General features: G+C 47.5%; 2 protein-coding genes across 3 annotated transcripts in view; one reads left to right on the top strand and one right to left on the bottom strand.

Annotated features, from left to right (window-relative positions):
• ACAD8 (acyl-CoA dehydrogenase family member 8) overlaps window positions 1-3,013 on the bottom strand; it is a 25,317-nt gene extending 22,304 nt beyond the window's left edge. Inside the window, exons 1-2 of the mRNA XM_044282005.1 lie at window positions 2,889-3,013; window positions 289-389 (exon numbers count right to left, since the gene is read on the bottom strand). Coding sequence (XP_044137940.1) covers window positions 289-389; window positions 2,889-2,994 — 207 coding nt within the window. The 5' untranslated portion in view covers window positions 2,995-3,013. The remainder of the gene's footprint in view (window positions 1-288; window positions 390-2,888) is intronic.
• On the top strand, window positions 2,912-25,975 carry THYN1 (thymocyte nuclear protein 1). Of its 2 annotated transcripts, none has more exons than XM_044282008.1 (8): window positions 2,912-3,028; window positions 3,748-3,803; window positions 8,623-8,798; window positions 15,139-15,207; window positions 15,289-15,381; window positions 23,952-24,047; window positions 25,183-25,333; window positions 25,438-25,975. In XM_044282008.1, the coding sequence occupies exons 2-8, from the start codon at window positions 3,761-3,763 to the stop codon at window positions 25,506-25,508; spliced, it is 699 nt and encodes a 232-aa protein (XP_044137943.1). In that variant the 5' UTR covers window positions 2,912-3,028; window positions 3,748-3,760; the 3' UTR covers window positions 25,509-25,975. The 2 variants fall into 2 exon arrangements, with proteins under 2 accessions (XP_044137943.1, XP_044137942.1); XM_044282007.1 differs by lacking the exon at window positions 2,912-3,028 and adding an exon at window positions 3,183-3,276.

Below are 25,975 nucleotides of genomic sequence, written 5' to 3'. Positions count from 1 at the left end.
ATCCCCATTTGGAGCAATCACTATCCAGCAGGAATTATTTCTTAAGGGTTTAGGCTAGGTCTACACGGTCAGGATCACAGAGTAGCGGTCATCCCATAGAAATAAATGGAACTGCCAACTTGGCTGGATTTCTTGCGACTGTTGCGGCAATCCCATTCATTTCTATGGGATCACTGCTACTCAGCGTTCCTGGCCGCAACTAGCATCACCATGTAGCCTTATTCATAAAAAACCCTCTGGTGAGCTCCAGGAACTTCTGTCTAATGCTTAGGTTTGCCCCATCCTCACCTTTTCATCCCATAGCGCCATGTTTGGAGCCATCTCTTTGGAGGCAAAGTCGAATGCCACCTTCTGAAACTCCTTCTGCTCTTCACTCAGCCCAATGGAAGCTGCAAAAAGAGGCACATATTACAGTATGCTGCCACATGTAAAGGAACACTCTGAAACTATTCCACTGTGTAATGCCTAGGGCAGAGCTTGTGGGGCCATTCTTTGTCTTGTAGACCCACCTGCACAGACCATGGGAGGAGGACAGGTCCTCTGCTCGGTGTGTACAATACTTGGCCAATGCATAGAGACTATATCCTGTGCCACAATGCAGCCATTTTCCCTTTAATGGTGGGTGATTTTAGGATGGGGCTCCTCGGCGAATAAACATGTGTATGACCAGTCAATATCATATACAGTAGTTTATGGGTTTGCATAACATTTCACGTGCCCACAAATTTGTGATTATCGCAAAAATCCAGTTAAGTGGGTTTTTCCATGAACAATATTCTACATGTTTCAAAGTAGCGCCAGGATCTGAATACTATTGTAATTGCAGGTAATTCAACATTTTGTTTAGCCACTGAGTTATTTAATAAAAATCTATCTGTATAGCGCCATCTGCTGCTTGTTATTTTCATAATTTCTCTGTCCACCTGACTGAGGTGGACGCACATGCTCAGTTATATACTTCAACTGCCAACAGATGGGACAGTATGAGTCCTGTCACGCGTCGCGTCTGTGCTGCGCTTTTGGATTTTACAAAAACATACTTACGTTTACGGTGTATTTTCTTTCAGGAAAGGGAAAACACACAGCAAATTAAATTACCTCCACTTTGTAATTAATGTAAGGGTATGTTCACAAGGCGTCTTTTGCTGTAGAACTTTGCACTGAAATTTAGCCAGCGGCAGCACTGTTTCTGCCCCCCATTCATCTCAATGTCCGTTCTCGGCGTGGCCACAGCTTTAAGCCGCCGCTCTGCGATCCTAAGAACTGCCTCCCACTGAAATGAATGGGAGGCAGAAAGGAAGCGACATTACCGTGCCAAAATTCTACATCAGGACCTGCCATGTCAGCTTTTCCTTTGCTAGAAGAAAACGCAGAATAAATGCAGGTAGGTTGTTGCAAAAAAACAATTTTTTTTTTTTTTGTGCAACATGAGGCAGCACCCTTGCAGGGAGACAGTTGTAGAAAAAAATGACACGCCCCCTGGGCTGTGATAGGAGGAGAGCTGCAGCTGGTAGAGCATGCCCTCTGAGCTGTGATAGGAGGAGAGCTGCAGCCGGTAGAGCATGCCCTCTGAGCTGTGATAGGAGGAGAGCTGCAGCCGGTAGAGCATGCCCTCTGAGCTGTGATAGGAGGAGAGCTGCAGCCGGTAGAGCATGCCCGCTGGGCTGTGATAGAAGGAGAGCTGCAGCCGGTAGAGCATGCCCTCTGAGCTGTGATAGGAAAAGAGCTGCAGCAGGTAGAGCATGCCCTCTGAGCTGTGATAGGAGGAGAGCTGCAGCCGGTAGAGCATGCCCGCTGGGCTGTGATAGAAGGAGAGCTGCAGCCGGTAGAGCATGCCCCCTGGGCTGTGATAGGAGGAGAGCTGCAGCCGGTAGGACATGCCCCCTGAGCTGTGATAGGAGGAGAGCAGCAGCCGGTAGGACACCACCCCTGAGATGCCAGCTTGCAATGAATCTAGCACAATAGTTGGGCAATGAATAGGGAGCTCTGTTAAAAAGCGATTTTCATTTTTTAACTTGAATCAGGGGATAACCCCTTTAAAGTGTAGCTGCCATTGTATTTTTATTTTATAATGTGTAGGGGCAGTGATACTGACCATTTTTGTAATACACTGTAATTACTGTTAGAAAAATAGCACTAAAGTGTCCAATTTTGAGCCTTAGCAACGCTCCTCTGTCTTCTATCTACATAACTGTGGAGACTTGCTCAATACTGACCGCTTTATATACACAGAAGACGGAGGAGCGTTGCTAAGGCTCAAAATGGGACACTTTAGTGCTATTTTTCTAATAGAAATGTATGATTTCAGTAAATACAGTGTATTACAAAAATGGTCAGTATCTCTGCCCCGATACATTAGGCAAATAAAATAGAATGGCAGTTACACTTTAGGGACCCTCCATAATCTGCAGATATGAGAAGCAAGCAAGTTTTCCCTGCAATCCCACAATACTGTAGGCTTTAGGTAGTGGTCACATTTAGGGGGCAGTGCAGGTGTCAGTGTAATGGGGAAAGCGTGTGGACGTTACATTGATGGCACAGCTGAATTGTCACCAATAGGGGGCACTGCAGCTGAAGACCCTCACTGTCACTGCTATATTGGCCCTCATACTATAGAAAAAGTGGCATGCGAATAAAAAGGCACATAGCTCTGTGCATTTTCAAACGTTGCAGTTGCTATAGGCAACACACCTAACATTTAATCTGCATTCTAACCAATCACATTAAAGCAGTGTAGTCATATGACAATCACATGACTTTCCCTGTACCAAAATGACTGACAGCTAGCCCCAGTCACGTGACCCTCATTGCCCCAGTCAATTAACAGCAGAAGGTCAACAAGTGCCCGCTCACTCCGCTCCTTGGATTTTAACCCTTCGTGCCCTTACGATCTATAACCGAAGCTATTCCTCTGCTGGGAGTCGTGGTCATCCCGCCAACTGCATTTCTGAAAGACCGAGCGAACAAGGATCCTACTCTGAACCCGACCGCCATGTCTGCAAGCCGGCTAGTCAGCCGGTGCACCACGGTAATTGTAGTTCATGTGCAGTGAATGCGCGGATATACGGGTACAGCCACAAAACTACATTTCCCAGTACACCTCAGCGAGGCAGGGCGGGGCTCTGCCTGGTATAATGCGCTGATTGGCTAGCCTGAGAGGCGCGTCTTAAAGGAGCCGTAGGCTGTTAGGTAACAGTATTGGAATGGCCGCGTGGCTCTTCTGTGATGTCCACACTGCGGCTGTTACTCCTGTTATAGAGGGTTTACCTGCTAATAGTGAGGATACAAATAATGCTTTATTCGCTTATGTATCAGTGAGCATGTTGGGAGTTGTAGTTCCTTGAATGAAGATCCTCAGAGGGATTGTCTAATGTCTAGAATATAGATATTTCTCTTTAAAATTGTGTCCTTATTAAATTCTCATAATTACATTGGCAATCAGAAATGTGTGCATCGACAGCTGTTCTGAAACTACAACTCCCAACATACCTGTCGGCATTGAATACAGAGAATTCACTTCTTGCATGGCAGAAGATAAACAGTGACGGTGGGGTTGGGCTACACTTGGTGGGTGGTTGTATAGTGTAAAGGGGGCCCATGGTTCTCCAGGCCACATGGCCACACTGAAAGTGCTGGCATCACTTCCCTCACCTGACAGTGATCGGCTAGTTGTCCTCTGAGTCATGTCACATGTCTAGTCTTGATCAGTGTTTTGGGTTAAAACCTTTATTTTTTTTTATGATTTAGATTGAAGTAAATTATGCGTCAAAGTAAGAGGAAGCGTGTGACGTCTTCGGCTGGAGGTAAGTCTGGAAGTTCTGCTTATGGCCTCAAGCATACTTGCCTTAAAAGGGTTGTCATGGATTTTTATATTGATTTCCTATCTGATGGCGGATCAGCCGCTCCGAGGTATCTTCAGGATTTCACAGCTCCAGCCATTGTGCAGCTCCTATTGAAATTACTTAATGTACCTTAGGGGTTGTTCCCCCCCCCCCCCCCCATTTTTTTTCCAACTGATACTACTAGTCTGCCTTAGGCAGGCCTCGTTCACATTTCCATTTTTCACAAACATGTGCTGTCTGCATTTTCTGCGGACAGCACGCGTACCCATTGATTTTAATGTGTTCACACATCAGTTTAATATATATATATATATATATATATATATATATATATATATATATATATATATTTAAATTGGTATGTGATGTGTATGCTGATTATAGTCTACGGGTCTTTATAAAAACATATATACAACACGGAGGGCACCTGTGTTGCATCCGTGTTTGGTCCATTTTTCACTGACTAGTGAGAGGAGATGCTCTGGAAATTAATTTTCAGTGGTGCTCTCTCTGTGGAATACAGATGAGACACGGAGGGTAAAAAACGGACACGCAGACCAAACACGGATCGTTCACGGACATGTGAACAAGGCTTTACTGGCATGAATCTAGTCCTTGAGAACGACATGGTGGCTGCAGCACCAAAAACAATGTCTTATTTCTTATCCGTCTCATTGGGGGACACAGGCATTGACCATGGGTATAGCTGTTGCCGCTAGGAGGCGGACACTAAGCACACAAAGTGTAAGCTCCTCCCTCTTCAGCTATATCCTTCCTACAGGGACCAAGCTAATCACTTTTAGCTTAGTGTCTGTATTGCGTCAGGGTCTCGACTCGGGAGTTCCTTCAGTGGAACTTGCAAATGTGGCCCTGCAGCGCTCGCATGCCAGTGCATATATTTGTGAAGCATCTTTGGACGCGGCCAGGTTTATGGCTCGCTCGTCAGCCCTATTGGTGGCTAATCGCCGTACCCTATGGCTCTCATGCTGGGTGGCAGATAATGCTTCAAAGCGGACCCTGACGGCCCTCCCCTTTACCGGCAGCAGACTTTTTGGTAAGCGCCTGGATAAGATAATTTCTGGCGCTACAGGAGGTAAGAGCACCCATTTACCATAGAACAGGGGGCGGTTTAATAAGTCAAAAAAGCGGAATCCGACCCCAAGGGAGCCTCTGTTCGGGTGGGCGGCCGGCTTCATGTGTTTTGGCATGATTGGCTGGCTCACATTTCAGATGCGTGGGTGAGGGAGGTCATTGCAGAGGGCTACAAGCTGGATTTCACATCCTCCCCTCCGTCCGGTTTTTTTCGGTCGTCTCCTCCGGCCTTTCCCGCAGCCGCAGATTCTTTTTTTTCTGGCAATTCACATGCTGCTGCAGCAAGGTGTGATTGTTCCGGTTCCAGCACAAGACCGTTTTCAGGGGTTTTTGCTCCAATCTCTATGTATTTCCGTCCCGTTCTAGACCTCAAGGCGCTCAACCGTTTCCTTCGCGTCCGCAGATTCCAGATGGAGTCACTGAGGTCAGTCATTACGTCCATGGAACCAGGGGAGTACCTGTCCTCGATAGACATCAAGGACGCTTATCTTCACGTACCCATATGCGTCAGTCATCAGAGGTTTCTCCGGTTCGCAGTGGGTCCATTTCACTACCAATTTTTAGCCCTCCCGTTCAGCCTGGCCATGGCTCCCAGGGTCTTAATGAAGGTTCTGGCGGCAGTTATGGTCCTGCTCCATGCAAGGGGGATTGTGGCGATCCCTTACTTAGACAACATCCTTGTGAAGGGTCCGTCGTTTCAAGGGATGGCAGACAGCCTGAGCATAGTCCTGGACACACTGGAGCTTCAGATGGATCGAGAACAGACAGAAGTCTTGTCTTTATCCATCGCAGCGATTGACTTATCTGGGCATGGTACTGGACACTTCTCAGGCCAAGGTGCTCTTGCCTCCGGAAAAACTATCCGTTCATTGTTGCGGCCAGGTCCGGTTCCCATTCGTTGCTGCATGTGGGCTCTGGATCACATGGTTTCTGCCTTCGAAGCAGTTCCCTATGCTCAGTTCCATACCAGAGCGCTTCAACGAGACATTCTGTCCAGGTAGGATCGATCAGCCGATGCGTCTCCTTTCCCCAGTGTGCCAGGCCCTCAGATGGTGGATGGCCGCTCCGATGTTGACATTGGGGCGTTCGTTTCTCCCTCTCCGTTGGAGGGTGTTAACAACAGACGCAAGCCTCAGCGGTTGGAGGGGTAGTGTTGGAAAATCTCTCGGTCCAGGGGGTATGGTCACACGAGGAGCGCTCCCTTCCAATCAATGTTCTGGAGTTGAGGGCGATTCGGTTCTCTCTGCAGCACTGGGCCGACCATCTCAGGGGTTGTCCAGTGTGGGTGCAGTCCGACAACTCCACGGCGGTGGCATACATCAATCACCAGGGTGGCACCCAGAGCTCAGCAGTCAAGGAGGAGACGGCGCTGATTTTCAGCTGGGTGGAGAAACAGGTTTCGGCGCCATCGGCAGTTTACATTCCAGGCGTAGACAACTGGATTGCGGACTTTCTCAGCCGGGAGCGTCTCGATCCCGGTGAGTGGGTTCTTCACCCGCAGGTCTTTAGGAACATCTGCGAAAGGTGGGGTCAGCCGGATGTGGCCTCACACTTCAACAACAAGGTTGAGGACTTTGTCGCACAGTCCAGGGACCCCAGGGCCCTGGCATGCAATGCACTGGTGATCCCGTGGATTCGATTCATGTTTCTTTACGTGTTCCCGCTGCTTCAGTGGCTTCTCACGAAGATATGGCCCCAGACTGCCCATGCAGGGTGTGGCACGCATCCCTAGTCGCACTTCTCGCCAAAGAACCTTGGCGCCTTCCTCTTCGGGAGGATTTGCTGTCGCAGGGGCCTATCTTCCACCCAAATTTAGGGTCACTACATTTAACGGCATGGCTGTATAAGCCAGCGTACTTAAGGCTTGGGGGTTTTCGGATGCAGTGGTCCAGACTATGATTCGTGCCAGGAAGCCGTCGTCTTCCAGAATCTACCACCAGACTTGGAAGTCCTATTTTAGTTGGTGCAAGCGGAGACAGCTATCTCCGGTTCATTTTTCTTTGCTGCGACTTTTGGCTGTCCTGCAGTCGGGCATGGACTTGGGGCTGGATCTCGGCTCTCTCAAAGGGCAAGTGTCGGCTCTCTCCATTCTTTTTCAGCAAATTTTAGCTTAGCTTTTGGAGGTTCAGACCTTTCTGCAGGGGGTGGCGCATGCTGCGCCCCCCTTCCATCCTCCATTAGATCCTTGGGATCTTAATTTAGTGCTCAACGCTCTCCACTCTTCTCCGCTTTGAGCCTTTGCACCAGGTGTCGCTGCACTTCCTGTCTTATAAGGTGGCTTTTTTTCTTTTTTTGCAGTTACTTCTATCTGTAGAGTGTTGGAACTCGCGGCTCTGTCATGTCGCTCGCCCTTCCTGATCCTCCATCAGGATAAGGTGGTCCTTCGCCCTGTGCAGTCCTTCTTGCCGAAGGTGGTGTCGACATTTCATCTAAATGAGATTATTCTTCCTTCATTTTGTCCGGACCCGTCTAATCATCGAGAACAGTCGCTCCCTACTCTCGATCTGGTGTATGCAGCTATATAGTGCAGTGGTTAAAGTTCTGGGCTATGATGCTTAACCTGTGAGTTTAAATCCCATCACAAACTTTACTTTCAGGCGGACGGATTCCCTGTTCGTGATTCCAGAGGGGCCGAGACAAGTTCTGGCAGCGTCAAAGAATTCCATTTCCGGATGGATTAGTTTGGCTCGGCTCGGGCAGTAGGAGCCTCTTGGGCAGTGCATCACGGGGCTTTGGCCCTTCAGGTGTGCAAGGCGGCAACCTGGTCGTCTTGGCATACTTTTTTTATTTTTTTTATTTTACAGAGTGCAAACCGGTTCTGATTGGCAGGGGGGTTGTGGTTAAGCCCACCCTCAGGGACTGCTCTGGAACGTCCCATGGTCAATGCCTGTGTCCCCCTATGAGACGGATGAGAGAACTAGATTTTTGTACTTACCGTAAAATCTGTTTCTCTTCCGTTCATTGGGGGACACAGCTCCCACCCAGTTCTTTGTTTATGGGCCTGTGCGGTTCCGGGTTTGCACATAATGTGATTTTCTTATGTCTGGCTTCTCCTACTGCTTTTGCACTAAACTGATTTTAGCTTAGTCCCTGTAGGAAGAAATAAAGCTGAAGAGGGAGGAGCTTACACTTTGTGCTTAGTGCCCGCCTCGTAGCGGCAACAGCTATACCCATGGTCAATGCCTGTTCCCCCCCCCCCCCCAATGAACGGAAGAGAAACAGATTTTACAGGAAGTACAAAAATCTTGTTACTTTCCCATTTTTTTTATGTTTATTTTTTTGCCTATTCCTCTGTGTAGTATAGAAAACATGTTACTTGGAAACCATCAACAAGTTGCTGTTGAATGATCTTATTGTTCATGTTCATGCATCTCCAAGGCCATTAACACATAAGGCTGATATTGAATGACCAGACAATGTAATATAAGTCCTTCAGATCAGCTGGCTCAAAGAGGGGTGGTCCCTCTAGAGGACACCTCCATGTATGATGCCCATATGCATTGGAAGGGTTGTCTACATGAGCCACATAACATTAACAGCATGATAATATCAGATCTGTCAGCAGCAGCTTGTCGATGTTTTCCAAATTGTAGAATGGTATTTCGTACACTGTTTGAAGTAAAAATGAATGGAAAAGTGAAACCAAGACGGTATTGGATATTTCTGATTAATTATCATTACTGCACAGATAAAAAGGACCAAGAGGGTGATCCAGGGGCAGGACAAGGGGCAAAGAAAGATGTGAGGACTCGGAAGAAAGTTACCGTACCATCCAGCTCTACGGACAATCAGAAGGAAGAATATCACTGCTGGCTGATGAAGTCAGAGCCTGAGAGCAGGATGGAGAAGGGCATGGACATGAAGGTACAGAAGGGGGAGCATTATAAGGAATGTTTAAAGGTGTGGTTTTAAAAAAAAAAAAAAAAAAAAATACACTAAGGCTGTCTCTCCATACACTTGCACACTCAGCAGAGCAGTCAAGATCACTCAGACCAGGCCGACAGCCGCTCCTTCGTTTCCTACACGTATATAATGTCATTGTATAATGAGGGCCTTCCAGGTGGGTCCCTTGTGAGTTTGGGCCCCATAGCAGCCGCTTTTCTAACTTCCATGTGCCCCCACTTCTTGCTTATATCCATTGCTAGCTAGACATAAATGTAAGGTGACTTCAGAATCAGACTACAGATGGGTGTTTGTAGTCTGTAACCATCGGGACAAGTTGATCTGCAGAAGGCCGTATACATAAAACGGCAGGAGATGTTAATCTAGGCATTTGCTTTATATTTTAATGGCAGTAAAGGTGCACATATCGTTTAGGGTGGACACAGAGTACACATCAAATTTTCACTTATACTTGCGTCCGGTCAATTTTTATTTCTCGCCCAGTTTCCTTGGGGGACACAGAAGACCTTGGGTATAGCTCATCTCCCTAGGAGGCGTGACACTAAGTAAGAACTGTTAGCCCCTCCTCCACAGCTATACCCTCAGCCTGGAGAGAGAGACTGTCAGTTTTTAGCTTAGTGTCCAAGGAGGCAAGACACTCCCTGCTACTGCAGGGCTGTTTTCTCCTTGTTTTAATTTTAGATTTTTACTTTTTTCTTTTCTTTTTGTTCCAGAACATCAGGGACAACAGAGACGCACTAGACCTCTCTGTTTCTCCCGGGGTCGAGCTGCGCCAGTGCCGGTCATCCGCACTGCTGCCTCCCCCACAGAAGGCAAGGTGGATCAGGGCAGCCCAGCTCCCCTACATCCCGCCAGCGCAAGGGTCGCCCGCACGCCAAGTCCCTCTTCCAGCGTCCTGCCACTACGGTGCCAGTAGCTGAAGGGGCGACCCTGCTGGAACGGACCGAGGGTGAAGACGGCTGTGGTGAGAGATTGGCTTCTCCAGCCCTACGTCCCCCCCCCCCCACCCCGGTCTCCTGCGTGCCTGACCCCCATACTGACAGGGCCTCTGGACCCTTTTGTCCCTGCTAGTCCTAGGCTGGCCCCTGGCTGCCACAGGGCGACATTCTGCTCCCTCTCCTCCCCTCCATAGGACATTGGCACCCTTCTCCCTGACAAGAAGAATGCCTGGGGAGCTGCAGAGGTTCGCACCTAGCTGCCCCTGACGTAGGGGTTATGCAGGCCTCCCACCCTCACAGACCCGGTCTCAGGGTCCCCCTCCCTCTTACCGGCCACTGCTTCAGGGCCAGAGGGCCCGCGCCTTGCTGCCCCTGACCCATCACGGGCACCGGTCCAAGGGCAAGGTGGTTGTGGCTGCCGGCCATATGGAGCGCTGTTCTAGGCCAAGGGCCCGCTCCAGGGGTGAAATGGCTGCCGGGTCATCGCTTCCGACAGCGGGTGGGCACCGCGGCCTACAAATGAGCGCTATGCCTCAACAGCCCCCGGCCGACCGTCGGAACATTCCGGTCGGCCGGGCGCCGCAAAATGTTGTTCCCCTCCTGGGCGACACTTCGCGGCAGCGATCCCACTCTATCCGGGTCCCCAGCTCTTCCGGCCCGCGGGGTGGGCACCCGCGGCCGGTATGTGCCGCTCCGTAGGCCCGGCCGGTACTTTAAATACTGTGCGGCCCCGGTCAGCCGGGCGCCGCTAAAAATTTAGACCCCGGCTTCACGGCCTGCTAGGCCGCAAAATTCGGGCCTCTGTTGGAGGGGGCTGGAACTTTTCCGGGCGCGAATCTTCCCGCCTGGAGGTTCCCCCGCCCCCAGAGGATCGCAGTGCCGCCCCCAGGCCGGATCCCTGTTAACCCCTTGGGTACAGGCCGGCTTCCGATGGGCCTGTGTGGCTTTCTGCCTCAGTGAGGCTGGGTTATAATAAATAAATTAAACAAAAAAAAAAAAAGAAATTAAATTATTTATTAACATGACTTGTGGGCTGCGCAGGACACTGCAGCCTCATCTCAGAGTGCTGCCTGTATACATGCCCCCCTTCCATAGGTGGCATGGTGTCGCGCTCCCCGGCTGCGGCGCTACCAGGGTCATTTCCCCTTCTAGGCGTTTTTTTTTTTTTTTTGCCCTCTCCGCGATACGGCGCTGGTCAGTGCATGCAGCCTTTTCTGTAGGGTGCCTGCCATGTGCAGGACCCCCCTCCTGGCGGGGTACTGCACTCTCCTTAACTGCGGGTTGGCCTTGTGCATGATCGCCCTTTCATTGGCGGCCTACTGCAGTTTCTCCGGATACGGTGCTGGCCATGTGCACGACCACCTTCCATAGGTGGAACACGGCAATTCGTTGCCGGCCATGTGCGTGACCCCTTCCATAGGCGGAACGCTACACTCTCACTGGATTCGTTGCCGATCATGTGCATGACCCCCTTCTTAGGCGGAATATTGCACTCTCATCGGATTCGGTGCTGGCCATGTGCACGACCCCCTTCCTTAGGCGGAACGCCGCACTGTCTCTGGATTCGCTGCCTGCCATAGGCATGACTCCCTTCTGTGGACGGCATTCGGCACTCTCACTGGATTCACTGCCAGCCATGTGCATGACCACCTTCCATAGGCGGTATGATGCACTCTCATTGGATTCACTGCCGGCCTTGGGCATGCCTCCTTCCCTGGTGGCGGCATACATACACTCCCTCGGTCGGTGGTTGTTCTCTCGCCGGTACGTTGTTGGCCAGGTGCATGAACCCTATGCATGGCGGGGTGCTTGCACTCTCTCTGGATCCGCTGCCGGCCATATGCATGACCCCTCTTCCGTGGGCGGTGTACGCACTCTCACTGGATTCGCTGCCGGCCATGGGTATGCCTCCTTTAGGTGACATACGCACATTTTCACCGGCTGCTCGCACTCTCCCTGAATGCGATGCTGGCCATGTGCATGGCCCCCCCCCACCCTTCGTGTTCTGGGCGGCATACTACACTCTCACCGGATACATTGCTGGCCTTGAGCATGGCCTTCTAACATGGGTGGAACGCTTGTGTTCCCATTGGATGCGGTGCTGGCCTTGTGCGTGACCACCCCTCATTCCATGGGCGGAATTTTGCACGCTCACGGGATTCAAGGCTGTCCTTGTATGTGCTGTGCTGGACTTGCTCATGTTCCCCCTTCATTGGTGGAGTAGTTGCACTCTCACAAAATTTCGGTGTTGGGTGAATTGTTGCACACTCACTTAATGCTAGGATAGCCCTGTGCATGACCCCCCTTTCACTAGGTGGACCTCCTGCGTTCCTGCTGGATACTGTGTGGCCATGTGCATGGCGCCCTTCTGGGCGAAGTAGGGTATGCCCTACTTCTCTGACGTAGTTACGACCTTGGGCATCACCCCCTTTTTGGGGCGGGCCCTTGCACTCTTGCTGACTGCAGTTTGCCAGGTACATGTCCCCCCCTTTCGAGGAGGTCAGTTTGCGTTCTATCGCATACCTTACTAGTCTTGTGCATAACTCCTTTTCAGTTGCACTTCCGTAGATACTGTGGGACTCTGTGGCTGGCCTTCTTCGCTGAGTGATATTTTTGCAGTGAGCGGACGTTCTTGTGCGTTGTTTGGGCCGTGTATGCCTTCTCGTCCCGTAGGTGGGTTAGCCTTCTCACTGCTTACGGGGCTACTCGTACGTATGCCTCCTTTCCCCCTGCGACATACTTTTTCTCTTGGGAGACGGTGTTTGCAGCAAGCCTTGCACTATTCTCTAAGGAGATCATTCTGTCCACCTGTGTGAGCCTAAGGTGTTGTCCAATAAGCAACAGATGAATACCTTATATTTAAGTAGACGGGCTCTGCTGCTTGCTACTGCACCGAGCTGGGTGGTACTCACTCATTTCGTTGGCCCTTCCGCCCGGGGAGTGTTCGTGGTTCCTAGATACGTACCCATTCGTCCTTCCGCGGCATTGTTTCCCTGCGCTAGTGGTCACATGGTCGAGAGTGCTGTCTGCAGCGCCCTTCGCATTTTATGTTGGCTCTGGCAGGACTACGGTCCCCTCGCCTAGTACCTTTTCCTCCTCTTCGGGTGCAGTGTGGTATGATTCTTTCCGGTTGGCGCCCTCGGTGCTTCAGTCTGATCTGCTACCAGGTTCGGGCTGCTCTTCTTGGGAAGGTCACCCAACTTCTCTTGGGTGCTCGCCTACCCAGGTCCGGAGGACCTCCGCCTTGAGTTCTTCAGGGTATTCAAGGCGGTGGACCGGGTGTCTCAGTGTAGCGGTGTGCTGCTTTTGAGCTGTTCTATGGCTTCTCTGTTGCCCACTCCTATGCCGGCCTCTGTCTCGACCGCCTTTTCTCGCCGGTCGGTTTGGCTCCCACTCGGTACAGATCACTCCGATGTGGCTTCTGTTCCGGCCGCGCTTCAGAGGCTGTTCCTTCACTGCCCTTCCCTCGGGGGAGAGCGTGGTTGTTCATGTGGATGGTACTGGTGTTCCCTTTGAGTCCCCCTTGTCCACACTGGTTGTACTAGCTGTGTACCTAGTTACCGGGTCTACGGCGTTCTGTCCTCCCGCTGGGTGCAGATTGCGTTTTTGTTTTTTTGTTTTCAATTCTAGGCAATGTTTCTGCTATGGACTTACCTTCTCGGTAGCTTGGGAGGACTGCCTTTTGCCAAGATTGTCTTCAGATCTCCCACACCGGGACTGTAGTCCGTCTTCCTGTGGTGACTGCATCGGCTTGGGTTTTAGCCTGTCTTGTCCTGGCATCTGGCGGTTGCTGGACGGACCCTTCGGTTCCTGTCCGTTTGTCCTTCTGCTCCCCCACTCAGGGTGGATCCGGGACAACTTGCTCGGGGGCCGGCGGGACCAGTTCTACCGACCGTTCTACCCGTGTTACTGGTCTGCGCCTGATCATTGGGTTTTCACCCTCTTGCCCAGGCGACTCTAGTGGGCTCGCTAGTGTTCGCTCCTGGCCGTGTTTCGTCCAGGATCTGTTGGAGGACTTAGGTTTTTACCTGGGGTTCTGTGGGAAGCTGGGCGTTCCCCCGCTCTTCCTTTCTCTCTCCATGGTTCTGTTTTTCTCCAGTCCGGCCTGGAACTGGGACTGGGACTCTGTCGCTTGAAGTATCAGGTGTCAGCGCTGCCCTTCTTCTTTCAGCGTTCCCCGGCCCTCTGGGCCTGTCTGGACCTTCTTCCGTGGAGCGGCTCTTGGGTTCCTTTGTGCTGCCCTCCGGTACCGCCCTGGGACCTACATACTGGGCTCTTGGCGCTCCAATCTTCGCTTGGAGCCGTTACAGTGGTTCTCTCTACTCCTTCTGTCCTGTACGGTTGTGTTTCTGTAGCCATCGTGTCTCTGGCGGGTGCCTGAGTGGCGGCCCTTCTTGTTCCGAGCCTTTTGTCTTTCCCCAGGACAGGGCTGTTCTCCATTCCGTCTCTTCCTTCCTTCTGAAGGTGGTGTTTGTCTTTCATTTCGTCGAGGCAGTCGTCCTCCCCTTCCCACCCCCGGGAACGGACACTTCACCGGTTTGGACGTTGTTTGGACCTTGCAGTTTTTTACTTGGAGATCTCCGACTCTTGTCTACGTTCGGCCTCTTGGGTTCCAGGAGGTCCGCGCGAAAGGTTGACGGCATCCAGGGTGGCTTTCCTCCTCTTTCTCAGAGTGGCTATTGCTGTGGTTGCCGCACCAAGGGCAGGGTTCTGCTTTTGGTGTCACCGTTCATTTCACCAGAGCTGTCGGTTCCTCCTGGGTCAGAGGCATTAGGCTTCGGCCATGCATTTGTGCAAGGCGGTCACTTCTTCCTTGCACACCTTACCAGGTTCTACAGGGTGCGTACTCGGGCTTCAGCGTCTGCTGCCTTGGGCCGCCTGGTCTGCAGGCGGCGGTTTCTTGATGCCTTCGGGTGCTTCGCCTTGGTGCTGTGGTCCCTCCCCTCTTGGACTGCTATTGAACGTCCCAAGGTCTTCTGTGTCCCCCAAGGAAACTGGGCGAGAAAACGAGATTTTTGTATAACTTACCAGTAAAATCTCTTTCTCGCTCTTTCCTTGGGGGACACAGCACCCACCCATTCTTTGTTCTTCTCTGCACGGTTTCTGGGTTTGTTTTACCCGTTGGGTAGTTGGCTTGTTGGTTCCACTTTTGGACTTTGCCTTGTTTTCACTACTTGGACACGCAACTGACAGTCTCTCTCTCTCCAGGCTGAGGGTATAGCTGTGGAGGAGGGGCTAACAGTTCTTACTTAGTGTCACGCCTCCTAGGGAGATGAGCTATACCCAAGGTCTTCTGTGTCCCCCAAGGAAAGAGCGAGAAAGAGATTTTACTGGTAAGTTATACAAAAATCTCGTTTTTTCAGTTTGGGATAGAAGATCTGAAAGTGCAACCCGACCAGACGGCATGCTGGGACGGAGTCCGGAATTACCAGGTCAGGGATGTATTTTAGAGAGCGGTCTATGACAGAACTGAATCAGTTAGTGCATGGTTCACAATCTTCTTGTCTCTCCAGGCGAGGAACTTCATGAGAGCAATGAAGAACGGGCAGCAGGCTTTCTTCTACCACAGCAACTGTAAGGAGCCTGGGATCGCTGGGATTGTCAAGGTACGTCTGATGGGTGGAGGGTGACATTGTACCCTAATGGACCCTAATGTAAGTTCTGTAACAGCCTCCTACCCCCACAACTATTACTTGATGTCTTATGTGGCAGGAGGATTTTTTGGGGGCTCCTCACTCCCTAGGGCCCCTACTCGGATTACAGTCTCTGCATATGCAACTGAGCAAAGTCTATGACATTCAGGGACGGACTGGGAACTTAAAGTGGCCCTGGAAAAACAAAAAAAAACTAAAGTGGCCCCATGTTGTAGGAGGGTCCAAATTGGCAGAAGATGGGGCAGCACAAGTAGGCAGGCCAGCAATACCACAGTGCAGCACAAAATACCGCCTAGCACAACCACAGTATTCAACTGTATCACCATCCCGAGGATGGCGATACAATTTAGTTCAGGAGGGCGGTTGCTGGCCACGTAAATAAGTACCTGATGCAACCCAGTATTAATTAATGCTGAAAGCAACAGATTATGTACCCAGCCGGCAGCCAAGAGGAGGCCACAGGCACCCCCCTGGGCATCGGCCTACTGGTAAATTTCCCTTTAGGGTCTATGGCCAATCCACCCCTAATGACTTTCGTATAAAAGCTCAGATCAATGCTTCTGTTTCCTACTTGCTTTTAAATATGCCAAAAACGAACTTTGATGAGGGCTCACAAGTGCCCAGGGCGGAGTCCACCGGGTTGGAGCCCAGGCAGCTCTGCCTCTTCGGCTCTTATCCCCACCCAACCTCCTCCTCCTCTGCCCGCCTATCTGTTGTCTCTCCCCCTCAGCGAGATCCCGCGCCGACGCGATAACTTCCTTGGCCTGGGCACTTGCGATCCCTCATCAAAGTTTGTTTTTGGCATATTTAAAAGTCTACCAAAGCATATAATGGTACTGTGTTAATCATCTGTGTTGCGGCTACAGCGGTATGGCAACTGTTAAAAAGGGGTAAATGTACTGACAGACTCCCTTTAAAATGGTAAAAGCAGGTGACAGATTCCCTTTAAGTACTGATAACTTTAAAACGCTTTGGCTTATCCAGGCCATTCTGAGATTGTTTTTTCGTCACATATTGTACTTCATGACACTGGTAAAATGAAGTAAAATAAAAAAAAAAATATTTATAAAAAAATATCAAATTTACCAAAAATTTGTAAAAAAAAATTGCAAATTTCCAAGTTTCAATTTCTCTACTTCTATAATACATAGTAATACCTCCAAAAATAGTTATTACTTTACATTCCCCATATGTCCTACTTCATATTTGGATCATTTTGGAAATGATGATTTATTTTTGGGGGATGTTACAAGGCTTAGGCTTCGTTCACATCACCGTTCTGGCTTTCCGTTCTCCTTCTCCGTCTAGGAGCAGGAGAACGGAAAGGACGGAAAAGGCACATAACTGACGCCAAACTGAGTCAAACGGAGCCCTTAGGACCCCATAGATTATAATGGGGTCCGTTATGTTTCCACTCAGAAGATAATTTTTAAGCGGAGACAAAAGTCCTGCATGCAGGAGTTTTGTCTCCGCTTAAAAATCATTTTCTGAGCGGAAACATAACGGACCCCATTATAGTCTATGGGGTCCTAAGGGCTCCGTTTGACTCAGTTTGGCGTCAGTTATGTGCCTTTTCCGTCCTTTCCGTTCTCCTGCTCCTAGACTGAGAAGGAGAACGGAAAGCCAGAACGGTGATGTGAACGAAGCCTTAGAAGTTTAGAAGCAAATCTTGAAATTTTTCAGAAATTTTCAAAAACCCAATTTTTTTAGGGACCAGTTCAGGTCTGAACTCACTTTGCGAGGCTTACATAATAGAAACCATCCAAAAATGACCCAATTCTATAAACTACACCCCTCAAGGTATTCAAAACTGATTTTACAAACTTTGTTAACCCTTTAGGTGTTCCACAAGAATTAATGGAAAATAGAGATAAAATTTCCAAATTTCACTTTTTTGGCAGATTTTCCATTTTAATATTTTTTTTTACAGTTACAAAGCAAGGGTTAACAGCCAAACCAAACTCAATATTTATGGCCCTGATTCTGTAGTTTACAGAAACACCCCATATGTGGTCGTAAACCGCTGTACGGGCACACGGCAGGGCGCAGAAGGAAAGGAATGCCATACGGTTTTTGGAAGGCAGGTTTTGCTGGACTGTTTTTTTTTTTTTTTTTTACACCATGTCCCATTTGAAGCCCCCCTGATGGACCCCTAGAGTAGAAACTCCAAAAAAGTGGCCCCATTTTAGAAACTACGGGATAGGGTGGCAGTTTTGTTGGTACTAGTTGAGGGTACATATGATTTTTTGTTGCTCTATATTACATTTTCGTGAGGCAAGGTAACAAGAAATAGTTGTTTTGGCACAGTTTTTTTTATTTTTTGTTATTTACAACATTCATCTGACAGGTTAGATTATGTGATATTCTTATAGACCGGGTTGTCACTGATGCAGCGATACCTAATATGTATACATTTTTTTTATTTATTTAAGTTTTACACAATGATTTCTTTTTTGACGCAAAAAAAACATGTTTTAGTGTTTCCATAGTCTGAGAGCCATAATTTTTTCAGTTTTTGGGTGATTACCTTGGGTAGGGTATGATTTTTGCGGGATGAGATGACGGTTTTATTGGCACTATATTGGGGTGCGTGTGACTTTTTAAACGCTTGCTATCACACTTTTTGTGATGTAAGGTGACAAAAAATGGTTTATTGAGCACAGTTTTTATTTTTTGCGGTGTTCATCTGAGGGGTTAGATCATGTGATATTTTTATAGAGCCGGTCGATACGAATGCGGCGATTCCAAATATGTATACTTTTTAATTTATTTATGTAAGCTTTACACAATAACAGCTTTTTTAAAACAAAATATAATGATATTTTAGTGTCTCAATATTCTAAACCATAGTTTATTATTTTTGGGGCGATTGTCTCAGGTAGGGGCGCATTTTTTGCGGGATGAGGTGACTGTTAGATTGGTACTATATTGGTGGGCAAACAACTTTTTGATCGCTTGCTGTTGTACTTTTTGTGATGTAAGGTGACAAATGGTTTATTTAGCACGTTTTTTTTTGTTTTTGGTTTTTTAACGGTGTTCGTCTGAGGGGTTAGGTCATGTGATAGGTTTATAGAGCCGGTCGATACGGACGCGGCGATACCTAATATGTATGCTTTTTTTTTTCTCCCTATTTTTTACCAATTTTTTTAACTTTATTTGCGGAAAATGACGTTTTTGTTTATTTTTACTTGAAACTTTAAAATTTTTGGGGGGGAAACCTTTTATTTTTTCACTTTATTTTTTGTCCCACTTTTGAATGCATTGGCTGTATGAGTAATACTGTGTGTATTACTCATACAGCTTCCGGCCTGTGAGATCCAGGGGGCTGGATCTCACAGGCACGTCACAGGAAGGCAGCACGCTGCCTTCCATGCCATCGGGTCCTCCCTACAGCCCCATGGGGACCCGATGGCACCACCGCCGCACCAGGTAAGAGCCGCAAACCACAGGTCTGAATTGACCTGCGGTTTGCGGCAATAGCCGATGCGGGGGGGGGGGGGGGGGGATAGCCGATGCCATCGGGTCCCCCCCCGCCACAATGTATTTTTTTGGCAAATGTCATTTTTAAAGTTGGGACCTACCGGTACGTCCTGGGTCCTTAAGGACTCGGCAAACATGGTGTACCGGTACGTCCTAAGTCCTTAAGGGGTTAAGAAGGACCTCAGTTGTAAGTATTTATAAAATTCTTTATTGGGTATATGATAGGAGGTAGCCAGGGTTGAGAAGGGGACCAATCTCCCTGCACTCCAAATCTGATGGATTTTAGTGATTCCTGCAGCTACCCAATTTGAGAATGAGATATCTGGGATAACCAGTTCCACCATGTTTAATGTGATATCAAGTATACGCCAGGTAACCATTTGCTTTTTGACCACCATTTTAAGCCATAAATGTATACTAGCTTTCATCGGTGACTGGGAAAGCAATGAGTTGTTTATAAGAATTGCCATCAAATAATCCTTTAGAGGTGCCTGCTTAATACAAACCGGATTCCCAAAAAGTTGGGACACTAAACAAATTGTGAATAAAAACTGAATGCAATGATGTGGAGATGGCAAATGTCAATATTTTATTTGTAATAGAACGTAGATGACAGATCAAATGTTTAATCCGAGTAAATGTATCATTTTAAAGGAAAAATACGTTGATTCAAATTTTCATGGTGTCAACAAATCCCCAAAAAGTTGGGACAAGTAGCAATAAGAGGCTGGAAAAAGTAAATTTGAGCATAACGAAGAGCTGGAAGACCAATTAACACTAATTAGGTCAATTGGCAACATGATTTGGTATAAAAAGAGGTTCTCAGAGTTGGCAGTGTCTCTCAGAAGCCACGATGGGTAGAGGATCACCAATTCCCACAATGTTGCGCAGAAAGATAGTGGAGCAATATCAGAAAGGTGTTACCCAGCGAAAAATTGCAAAGACTTTGCATCTATCATCATCAACTGTGCATAACATCATCCGAAGATTCAGAGAATCTGGAACAATCTCTGTGCGTAAGGGTCAAGGCCGTAAAGCCATACTGGATGCCCGTGATCTCCGGGCCCTTAAACGACACTGCACCACAAACAGGAATGCTACTGTAAAGGAAATCACAGAATGGGCTCGGGAATCCTTCCAGAAACCATTGTCAGTGAACACAATCCACCGTGCCATCCGCCGTTGCCAGCTGAAACTCGTCAGTGCAAAGAAGAAGCCATTTCTAAGCAAGATCCACAAGCTCAGGCGTTTTCACTGGGCCACGGATCATTTAAAATAGAGTGTGGCAAAATGGAAGACTGTTCTGTGGTCAGACGAGTCACGATTCAAAGTTCTTAAATCTGGGACGCCATGTCATCCGGACCAAAGAGGACAAGGACAACCCAAGTTGTTATCAACGCTCAGTTCAGAAGCCTGCATCTCTGATGGTATGGGGTTGCATGAGTGCGTGTGGCATGGGCAGCTTGCATGTCTGGAAAGGCACCATCAATGCAGAAAAATATATTCAGGTTCTAGAACAACATATGCTCCCATCCAGACGTCATCTCTTTCAGGGAAGACCCTGCATTTTTCAACAAGATAATGCCAGACCACATTCTGCATCAATCACAACATCATGGCTGCGTAGGAGAAGGATCTGGGTACTGAAATGGCCAGTCTGCAGTCCACATCTTTCACCTATAGAGAACATTTGGCGCATCATAAAGAGGAAGGTGCAACAAAGAAGGCCCAAGACGATTGAACAGTTAGAGGCCTGTATTAGACAAGAATGGGAGAGCATTCCTATTTCTAAACTTGAGAAACTGGTCTCCTCGGTCCCCAGATGTCTGAGTGTTGTAAGAAGAAGGGGAGATGCCACACAGTGGTGAAAATGGCCTTGTCCCAACTTTTTGGGGATTTGTTGACACCATGAAATTCTGATTCAACATATTTTTCCCTTTAAAATGGTACATTTTCTCAGTTTAAACTTTTGTTCCGTGATTTATGTTCTATTCTGAATAAAATATTAGAAGTTGGCACCTCCGCATAATTGCATTCAGTTTTTATTCACGATTTGTATAGTGTCCCAACTTTTTTGGAATACGGTTTGTAGTATCTTGTTCTATCTGCACCCACTGAGGTGAACCATCTACACAAAACCAACACCTAACTTGATCAAGTATTGCAGCGTGATAATAGTGAAGCAAATTAGGTAGGCCCAATCCACCCTGCGACTCTGTTTTTGTATAAGGTGGAAGCAGCTACCCTAGATCTCTTATTCCAAACAAAGGCATTTTAATAATGACTGTAGATCAGTTATGTATTTTTTAGATAAAACAATAGGAAGATTTCTAAAGAGGTATAATATTTTAGGCAGGATCATCATTTTTGTAATCACCACTCTTCCCACCCATGAGACCTCCACATTGGAATAAGCTGCTATATCCGCTTTAATCGTCTTAGTCAGGGGAATTTGGGCCCCTTTGCGCACCTAGGCTGCAAAAAAGTGTCACACATGTGGTATCGCCGTACTCAGAAGTAGTAGGGCAATGTGTTTTGGGGTGTATTTTTACATATACCCATGCTGGGTGAGAGAAATATCTCTGTAAAAGACAACTTTCCCATATTTTTTTTTTTTTTATACAAAGTTGTCATTTTACAGAGATATTTCTCTCACCCAGCATAGGTATATGTAAAAATAGACCCCAAAACACATTGCCCTACTTCTCCTGAGTACGGCGATACCACATGTGACACTTTTTTTTACAGCCTAGGTGCACAAAGGTGCCCAAATTCCAATGAGTATCTTTTAGGAGGGCATTTTTAGGCATTTGGATTCCAGACTTCTTCTCGCGCTTTAGGGCCCCTAAAATGCCAGGGCAGTATAAATACCCCACATGTGACCCCATTTTGGAAAGAAGACACCCCAAGGTATTCCGTGAGGGGCATGGCAAGTTCATAGAATTTTTATTTATTTTTTTTGGCACAAGTTAGCGAAAATAGTTTTTTTTTTTTTGTTTTTTTTTCTCACAAAGTCTCTCTTCGCTAACTTGTGACAAAAAGTTCAATCTTTAATGGACTTTCCGAAATTGGGTCATTTGTGGGGTGTGTTTACTGTTCTGGCATTTTGGGCGGGGCTAAATTGTGAGCAACCCTGTAAAGCCTAAGGCCTAGTTCACACAAACGTGTTTTTTTTTTTTTTTTTTTGCGAGTGTACGGGCCGTTTTTTTGTGGTCCGTATACGGAACCATTCATTTCAATGGTTCCGCAAAAAAAACGGACTGTACTCCATATTTATTCCGTTTCCATTCCGTTGAAAGATAGAACATGTCCTATATTTGGCCGCAAATCGCGTTCCGTGGCTCCATTCAAGTCAATGGGTCCGCAAAAAAAACGTAACACATACGGAAATGCATCCGTATGTCTTCCGTATCAGTTCACGTGAGACACTTTTTTGCAGCCTAGGCGTGCAAAGGGGCCCAAATTCCAATGAGTACCTTTTATAGGAGGGCATTTTTAGGCATTTGGATTCCAGACTACTTCTCACGCTTTAGGGCCCCCTAAAATGCCAGGGCAGTATAAATACACCACATGTGACCACATTTTGGAAAGAAGACACCCCAAGGTATTCCGTGAGGGGCATGGTGAGTTCATGTAAAAAAATTTTTTTTTTTTTGAGGGGAGTTCCTTGAATTTTATTTTTATTTTTTTTTGGCACAAGTTAGCGGAAAATGATTTTGTAAGAGAAAGAAGAAAAAAATAAATAAATTTCCGCTAACTTGTGCCCAAGAAAAAAAAATATTCTAGGAACTCACCATGCCCCTCACGGTATACCTTGGGGTGTCTTCTTTCCAAAATGGGGTCACTTATGGGGTATTTATACTGCCCTGGCATTTTAGGGGCCCTAAAGCGTGAGAAGAAGTCTGGAATATAAATGTCTAAAAATTTTTACGCATTTGGATTCCGTGAGGGGTATGGTTAGTTCATGTGAGATTTTATTTTTTTTGTCACAAGTTAGTGGAATATGAGACTTTGTAAGAAAAAATAAAAAAAAACAAAAAAAAAATTTCCGCAAACTTCTGCCAAAAAATCACTTAAATTCTATGAACTCACCATGCCCCTCAAAAGTGATCTTTATAGCGCCGCATCAATTTTACAGTGATTAGAAAAAAAAATATTCTGTCACTGCGGTGGGGCGGACTGAACGCAAGTGTGCGCACAAGATCAGGCCTGATCCGGCGAACACTGCGTTTTTTGTAGAGCCTATAGAACATGTCCTATTCTTGTCCGCAATTGCGGACAAGAAAAGGCATTTTCTATATGGTTTTTGGCAATGTGCGGATCCGCAAAATGCGGAAAGCACATTGCCGGTGTCCGTATTTTGCAGGTCCGCGGTGTCCATGTTTTGCGGATCCACGGAGCCGCAAAACACATAGGGACGTCTGAATGGAGCCTTACAGGGGGGTGATCAGGGGTTAATATGGGGGGGTATACCTTTTAACAAAACAGCGTTTGATATACCTTTCAAGGGTTAAAAAAAAAAAAAAAAAAAAAAAAAAATCGTATCTACAGCCTGCCAGCGAATGATCGCCGCTGGCAGGCTGTAGATCAACTAGTTTACCTTCGGATCCTGTGAGCGCGCGTTCACATGAAATCTCGCGAGATGACGTGCCGGCGTGTCAAGGAGGAATAACCCGGCTGCCCGCAGGACGCAATCCTGCGTTAGGCGGTCCGGTAGTGGTTAAAAGCAGAGAAATTTTAAAAAAAATTGCGAATTTTTCCAAATTCTTGGTAAATTTTTTATATATAAAAATGAAATATTTTGGCTAAAATTTACCACTGTCATGAAGTACAATATGTGAGGAGAAAACAATCTCATAATGACTTGGATGAGTAAAAGTGACACCTGTCCGACTTGCAAAAAATGTCCGGGTCCATAAGGTGAAAAATAGCAGAGTCCTGAAGGGGGTTAAACGAGTTTTCCCAGCCAGAAATAAGCAAGTGCTTATGAGGGATCAAAGTTTTTTGAGGGTCAAAGTTTGTATTCACTACCTTTTCTCTAGATTGTGAAGGAAGCCTACCCAGACCATACACAGTTTGACTCGAAGAATGCACATTTTGACGCCTCCAGTCAGAAGGACAACCCTAAATGGTCCATGGTGAGTCTGCGGAGGTCATGTGCCCCATTACAGTGCTGCTATGTTTGTCTAATTCTAGAGAACCCCTTTAGGCCGCTTTTATACAAGCGAGTTGTCCGTCCACTTCCCACATCTTACCCGCACTGAATACGGACCCGTTCATTTCATTGGGTCTGTGCATAAGCGTTGTTTTTCATGCATCATTTTTGTGTTTTGTGCGAATCGAAGAATGTTCTATATTCTGCGTTTTTCAAGCAGCCCTGGCCCCATAGGAGTGAATGGGGCTTCCGTCAAAAGCGCATTGCATCCGGACGCAAAGCTTTAATCACGGATGGTTGCTAGGAGATGTTTGTAATTCTTCAGGTTTTGGTGTCCGCCTCCAGAGCGGACTGGAGACTGATGCCTTCTGAGCGGATCCTCTTCCATTCAGAATGCATTAGGGCAAAACTGATCCGTTTTGGACCACTTGGGAGATCCCATGACTGATCTCAGAAATGGAAACCAAAACGCGAGTGTGAAAGTAGCCTAAGTCGATACTCTCCTCACCGATCCTCTACCGCTCCTGTTCAGAAGCTTCCTGCCCCTTCTTGGCACGCAGGAAATGCGTGACCAGCCAATCACTGCTCACTGAGCGGGCATTCCCTGCATGCCAAGATGGATCTGGAAGCAGGGACTGGTGGGGGCAAATCGGTGAGGTGAGTATTAACCAATTTTTTTTATTTTAAACTATGGGAGGCTTTTTTTAATTTGAGGTCTCATTCACACGACCGTAAGCCGCCCGTGCCCATATCGTGAACCGCAAACGGCAGTCCCGCAAAATATACGGGCATCGGACGTGTGAATTCCGTATCACTAATGCAGACCCATTGACTTGAATGGGTCTGCAAGCTACGGAGCGGAGGCACAGATCTCAAGCACTAGGAAGCGCTTCCGTTGGCTTTGGTGGTCTGTGTCTCTGCAGCGCAAAAGATAGGACATGTCCTATCTTTTGCCGTATATTGCAGATCCCATGGGCCCGTTCAAGTCAGTGGGTCCGTGCCGCAATATGGGATTCACATGGCCGGTGCCCGTAAATTGCAGTCTGCAGCACAGATGGCTGACGTTTGTGTGAATGAGGCCTTATACTGCCAGAAAACCTGTGCTGGGTCTCTTGCAGGTGGATGTGCAGTTTGTCCGAATGCTGAAACGTTACATTTCTCTGGCGGAACTCAAGGAACTGCACCAGAAGCACAAGATCAAAAACGGACCCCTTCGAAACATTGCGCTTTTCACTCGAGCAAGGCTGTCTGTGCAGCCCCTCGCACAAGGTGCGTGGCTTTCTTGCCACTAGAGGGCACCATGGATACACTTAGTGTTGACCTGCACACTGCAGCTTTACCTGTTCATTTACAAGGTTCTTCTCTTTATGCAGAGGAATTTGACTTTATCCTGAGTCTGGAAGAGGAGAAGATCGCAGAGCAAGGGAGTGAGAGCTCCAACTAAATTACAGATTTTTTTATTTATTTTTTTGACCCTCTTGTTAGCTTTTATATTCCTGTTCTAGTTAATTTGTTCTATTTTTGTATTATAATTTTTTTTTAACTTGAATTATAAATTTTAGGACATTTTAAAAGGAATTAATCGCCAGGAAATACACCGATAGACTAGGCACAATGACTATAAAATCACACCTTTCATTGAGTGAGCTTCATTCTGGAGAAAAAGTACTTTTAATCCATATGTAAATGAGCAGGTAAGTGCACAGAGGGAGGGGCCAATCCTCTCTGTGCACCCTTGTCCTTCCTGCCAGCCCATCCCTCTCTTTGGTAGGGCGAAAAGATATTTTGTCGTGCAACAATTTTTATAATGATAGTTTATGGTGTCGCACTGCAACACAACAGTAGAAAAAATCCACCAAGATGGATTTTTCTGCGACTGTCGCGGTGCGACACCATGTTGCAGTGTAGTCG

Source organism: Bufo gargarizans, chromosome 2 (genome assembly GCF_014858855.1).
Source record: "Bufo gargarizans isolate SCDJY-AF-19 chromosome 2, ASM1485885v1, whole genome shotgun sequence".
Classification (NCBI taxonomy): Eukaryota; Metazoa; Chordata; class Amphibia; order Anura; family Bufonidae; genus Bufo; species Bufo gargarizans.
The sequence above is the reverse complement of the archived record's forward strand: the minus strand, read 5'-3'. Positions and strand labels throughout refer to the sequence as shown.